The sequence below is a fragment of the Pempheris klunzingeri genome, chromosome 10 (assembly GCF_042242105.1).
Source record: "Pempheris klunzingeri isolate RE-2024b chromosome 10, fPemKlu1.hap1, whole genome shotgun sequence".
NCBI classification, from domain to species: domain Eukaryota; kingdom Metazoa; phylum Chordata; class Actinopteri; order Acropomatiformes; family Pempheridae; genus Pempheris; species Pempheris klunzingeri.
Window position 1 is genome coordinate 16,664,467 of NC_092021.1, and position 6,037 is coordinate 16,670,503.

The 6,037-nt window shown below is 39.8% G+C and overlaps 1 protein-coding gene across 1 annotated transcript; it reads right to left on the reverse strand.

Annotated features, from left to right (window-relative positions):
* Positions 1–61: 61 nt before the first annotated feature.
* On the reverse strand, positions 62–4,566 carry slc38a11 (solute carrier family 38 member 11). The gene is made up of 12 exons (XM_070838554.1): positions 4,555–4,566; positions 4,334–4,454; positions 3,702–3,776; positions 3,479–3,613; positions 2,500–2,565; positions 2,253–2,359; positions 2,091–2,170; positions 1,852–1,922; positions 1,029–1,190; positions 824–936; positions 389–520; positions 62–302 (listed from the first exon to the last, which is right to left on the reverse strand). The coding sequence occupies exons 1-12, from the start codon at positions 4,564–4,566 to the stop codon at positions 63–65; spliced, it is 1,314 nt and encodes a 437-aa protein (XP_070694655.1). The 3' UTR covers position 62.
* Between the last annotated feature and the right edge of the window lie 1,471 nt (positions 4,567–6,037).

Genomic DNA, 6,037 nt, shown 5'->3' on the forward strand with positions numbered 1-6,037 from the left:
AAAAAAAGCGTTAAAAAAAGTTAAAGATAATTTAGTATTTGGTTATTTGGTGGATGTTTATATCAAACAGGTGGAACAGTGCCAGAGATATTGCCGTCTTGACAGTAGAACATCTCCACGCCGTGTGAACAGTCTTGAGGGTAGAGCCCTGTCATGATCAAACCAGTGATCATAACAAATAAGCCAGTTAGCATCAAGATGGTGGGAATTAGGTTTTCCCCCTGGAACCAGCCGCCGGTGGAGAGTTTGAGGAAGCATGCAGATGGAATGATGAAGATTAGAGGCGTGGCGCTCAGCACACCCTGTTTGGTAGAAGGGAACACCATAAAAAACACTAATTAAGTATACTAACCTGAATTAAATGTGACTGGGTACAAAAAAAACTTACATTCAGCTCCAAAACAACTCCCAGACAGTCGTAGGCCAAAGATATTGATGTGCAAAGTGTAACTATGAGCACCGTTACGACCACATGTTCAGTTTTTGAAAGATCTCTACTGCAAATGACGTTGGATATCACCTGAGAGGGTGAAGAAGAACAGGAAAATGAATTCTGCAGCACACATATTTGAATTCATACATTTTCCGCAAACAGAAAAGCAATTCTAATTAGCCATGTATTTGCATATTGAGAGAGGGTTACACACACAAACACAGGAAGAGGACGATGTCGTTGTTGTACTGTTACCCACTGAGAGAGTCTTTTTGTCCATTTTGCTACAAAGCCTCAGAAGCTTAAACCCTCAGAGTACCACTTTCTCTCACATATGTAAACGTTTAACTGTTAAATTCTTAGGTTGGCGCACGAAAGAGTATCACTTACCTCTCGTGTAACGAAACACTCCAGTGGAAATGTGGCCAATATGCTGAGGCCAAAACAGAAGCGGCCGAATGTTGCCAGGTTATCATTTCTGCAGTAGTTCTCAAATATGTCTCCTAAAAAGTGGAAATATAAGACCATAAAAAATACATTTGTGATAGTAGAAATAAATTAGATGCATAAAGTTTGTTATCTCTCATACTGATACCTTGTGTGTAGCCGGTGAAGGTGCTATAGCCGGCTATGGCGAATGCAGCACTGATGATTAGTGCAGAGCCTACAGATACGTGGGTGACACGAGACCAGTTCGCTAACGTGGGCTGCTCCAGAGAACCATATATAAGGAAGCTGTTGTGGTGACATATAAAGGCTAAAGAGACAGACGAGGGCAAAACATCAGAGCTTCATTAACATATAGAATGAAATCTCTGACAAATATTGTTCTGTTTAAGTTAAAACCTCATAACCACAGCTTGAAGCATTTCACCCATTTGCTTGAAATTAGCCTTTGAAGGCTCTGAATTTACAAGCATTTTGTAGTTTTCTTGCTACCTTGTATGAATCAAGTAGGTCTCTTTCCTCACTGCAGAGTGGATTTTATGATTAAGACTGAGAGACTGCCGATCACACCTGACTTAGTTCAGGGTTCACAGCATTGTACGTTCCTGAGAGCATGCACATCTAAATGGCCTCCTTTGCAAGAGAAGTAGCTATTATAGTCAAGCCACTTGTTTCATGTAATTTTCACCACTATGTGTGACTAAGCCTTGGTGGACTGAAGACGACCTACTTAAAAATCCAGCAGACGTGGAGCGACATTATCATCCTGTTGGGATCATGATTTTTGGTCTCCTGATGAATCTACGTCTAACAAACTCAAGTATTTTAGCTCTGTTTTGGCCTCAGAGAAAATCTCTCTAGCTCTCTAGATGTTTGAGTCTCTTCACCAGGTGCTTTTAAATCTAATAACAGCGTACTGTTAAACAATATTCTAGGCATCTCCATCGTCAGCATCATGCAGACAAACTCACCAAAAGACATTACACCGACCGCCTGAATTGCATTCCACTTTGCAAATGACCACGCATTCTCTGTAGGGAGACTAGAGAGTGATATTCAAATACAGTCATCGAAGAAAACGGAAGCACATAATTATGTTTGTATAGCAGCAATTTAGTGTGTTTTCATTCAAGAAAAACATGTGGCTCATACAGGAGCATTTAAATAAAAACCATTATGGATTAGCACATTGCAGAATATTCGTTCCTACATTTGGGGTCCCAAGGTAGCTCCTCTGATGATTACGATGATGACGATGATGAGTGTCAGCACCATTGACAGGAAGGACACCTGGTAACACACATAGATGTTTTAAAATTAGGTTGCAGCTTTAAAATCACTACATGACAGTGACAACTGTGATCAGACTTACCTTCCCAAGTTTCTCTATGTTTCGATAAAGTGAGAGAGGCAGTGTGAATGCTAGGGTTGACAGGACGATCACAAAGTGACGCTCTGCGAGTATGTGACCCGGACCAACTGCAAACACGACGCGTGACAACATATACATTAAACATCTGCAGTATTCGAATATTCACAATGCACTGTACACGTTTTAATTCAGGAGCTTTATTTATAACAAACATGGTGTTGTTTGTGTGTCACGATATGCAGCATACCTCCTGGTATTCTCTGAAATACTTTGGTCAGTGTGTCACCAGTTGTGATGTTGTAGCTAATCATAGCTGAGGAAGAAAACAGATGTGGAGCATCATTCTGTTGTTGATATTAATCTGCAGTATAGTTTAGATTGAACCAAAAGTCAAAAGGTGTGGAGCAGAAATAGCAGTGGAATAAAGACAATAGAATTATTTGTGATAATCATGCTGGAAATTACACATAAAACACACCAATTAGGTGTATTGGCCAAATGTACAAACTTTCAACTGTGTTCCATAAGTACTCATAAGCACTCATTTGCAAATCACATGTTGTCGGCACTGGAAAGTGCAAAACTGCAGCGTTTGGGGGAAGATGGATTCAATCAAGTATCAGGAAACCCTTGGAGAAAAAGTAATGCCGTCTGTGAGGAAGCTGAAGCTTGGGCGTCATCGGACCTTCCAACAGGACAGTGATCCACCAAGGCCTGGCTTCAGAAAAAGTCCTGGAACATACTAGAGTGGTCGTCACAGTCGCCTGACTTGAATCCCACAGGAAATCTCAGGTGGGATTTGGAGAGGGGAGTTGCAACACGCAAACCCAAGAATATGAGAGAGCTGGAGGCTATTGCCCATGAGGAATGAGCTAATATTCCTCAGAAACAGTGTAAGAACCTGGTGTCTGGCTGTGCATCACATTTACAGCAGGTCATAACAGCAGAAGGGTGCTCTTCTAAGAACTAAAGATGCTTGTGAAGAAGGGGTTGAGGGGGTCATTTAAAGTGTCATATTGTGTTGAATATGGAGAAACCATCTGTAATATTAGTTGTGTTGAGCTGTTTCAGTTCTTTTTGAGCTGTTCATTGAACACAGCTGAAAATTTGTACAATTTGCCAAAACACCTCATTTGCGATGGAAATGTAATCATTTTGAGAGCAACTGCACCATGATATATTATTTGATTTTGCACTGAGCCACTTCCATATTTTAAACAACTTACCAATGAAGGGATAAAGGAACTGCAGTCCAGATAAAACCAGAAATCCAAGGAAACCAAATGTGCTTTGCACCAGTGACTGATAGCTGTTTGTCCCTGACAGGTTACCTCCTTTAATTAGTAAAATGATGGAGTAATCTGCCATGAAATCCAAACATCACACTATTAGTTTGTTCATTTGATAAATCCACACCTCTATTTTCATGATAACACCATCAGCACTCACCTGTGATGAATGCAACAACTATGAGAAGCAGGAGACCAAGGGGGAGACCTGCTTGGCTTAATGCATATGGTAAACCTGGTCAACGAAACACATACACACACACACACACACACACACACACACACACACGTACATACATATTATAAACATAATGCATATACAAATACATACACATGCACAGATAAGGAATTCATTATGATCACATTAAAGACAGGAATAATAACAATATTGATAATAATTTAACGCTCTTTTGTAGAAAATAATAATGCAAAGTGTCCTTAGGTTACATTTGCAATCATAATTGAGTCTGTGAAATCCCACTTCTATGCTGTATTGTGTTGTTTGTGATACTGGGCAATAACTCACGGCATTTTTGAGAATGAAAGCTAAAGAGTTAAAGGGAGAATGGGGGCAACAGGCGCTTGTCATATGACTCCGAGGGCTCACCACTGCAGGGCTTGAACGGTATGAATGATTCTTCTTGTTGCACCACAACTTTCAAATAAACCAGATTAATTCACTGAACCGTCTCATCATTAAGAGTTTGAAAGGCTACAGTTCATATAATCAATTGCATATAATTTCATTATTAGGGTTTTGACAGGCAGTGTAATGTATTACATTATGAATACCTATTATTCCAGATCCTATGATGGAATTGATAAAATTAAAAGACGCAGATGTCATTGAACTTCTTGGCTCTCCAGAAGGTTTTTGTGGAGGAATCAACGTGGTCCCTTCTTCATCGTTTAGCTGGAAAATAAGAACACAAAGCAGCAATGAAACCGACACACAGAAAAGTCAGTCTGTCTCCCTTCCATGTCCTACAACAGCAGCATCAGTTCAGACCTACCTGCTGAGCCATTGAAGCACCTGCTGGTCGCTGATTTGGTTTCTGTTTGTCCACGTCTCCTCCTATGTTCACTCACATATATCTACGCTGGGAATGAATCTGAGTTTGTAAAAACTCTTAATTTTATTCAACTAAAGCCTTAAAACATCTCAACAGCGCCCCTGGTCGGTCATAGGTCTGTACTCAGGGGTTAAAATAGGGCCCGGAGCCCTGCCGGACCTGAGCTCCGCCCTCTGACATCCACAACTCTCCCTGTCAGAGCTCAGCCTCTCCTCACACTGATCAGAGACATTTAGAATAAACTTCTTTCTTTTTTGTGACTGTATTAAATAGCTGTGGTCACCACACCGCAGCAGGATGACCACATTGATGGAGGTGCTGTGCGCAAAATACGCACGTTATTTACTGCTCAGGCCCAGTAGAGGACAACACTATCAAAACTGTCGGTGTACTTTCTTTTCAGCAAAAGCCAAATACCTTTTCCTCTGGAGAATCTTTTTTTCTGTCATGTCAAGTTTGTTACAGGGAGTTCACACTTTTTCTGCTCAAAGGCAATAATATGAATGCAAACACTATTTATAGTACTAAGTTAACCAGCTGTCATAGATACATAGATAGTGCATGGATAGTAAATAGATATAAGTAAATGTTCTCACTTCTAGGTCTATCTCTCCAGTTAGATTCAGTATTAAGGTCTATGAAAGGTGGCGATAAGATGGAGGTGAATGGTGATTAGTCTGTATTTAGTTTGAGTGACAGCATTAAAAAAAAACAACATTTAACAGCAGCATCTTTTTGTGAGATGCTGCCATGTTCACATTGTTGGCAAGGGCTCCTCCTCACAAACTGCAATTTAACTTGTGCCTATACTGAGTGACTCCTCTGTACATTGTGGTGCAAATCAACGGTGGTGTTATAAATACTGGCTTTTTAAAACGTATAGACTGTAACTGACACTGTGCCAGATGGGTGTTATCACAACCTCTGAGAAACTGGTTGCACTTTGGAAATTAGGAATTAAAAGATTTAAGGATTATACTGTTAATGTGACTGCAGAAAAGACCCCTTTGTTTAGGACCGGAAACAATAAAGAATACAGCAGTATTTGGAAATACTGTACAGTAAAAAAAATGGGGAACCGTTTGTCACAACTGTACATTTTTGTGAAATTTAATTTAGTTTAGATCAGAGTTTTCTTCCCTTTCTGTGTCAAAAAATATCAAATCAAATATATTTGATCCTTTTCTAAGCCTATTTTTCCACACATAAACATATGAAAATAAGTTAGTTACACAAGCAGACAACGGCAAAGCATCATTTGAGTCATTTGAGGTGCTTACTAATGTTCAGTGTTTATCAACAAATTGCATCATATTTTAAGTTGAATTGTCTATTTAATTATTATCATTACAGTGTTGCTGTCATTCACGATCTGCTAAAACACCAGCAATGGGTTGTGGATGCTTCATAGATACGGCTATAG

What these genes read in the sequence shown, in the direction of transcription:
- slc38a11 (XM_070838554.1), bottom strand. An exon ending in CATAGGATCTGGAATAATAG is followed by an intron (nt 3,777 to 4,333) that starts GTATTCATAATG and finishes TTCGTTGACCAG; the next exon opens with GTTTACCATATGCATTAAGC. An exon ending in AGTGTTTCGTTACACGAGAG is followed by an intron (nt 521 to 823) that starts GTAAGTGATACT and finishes TCACCCTCTCAG; the next exon opens with GTGATATCCAACGTCATTTG.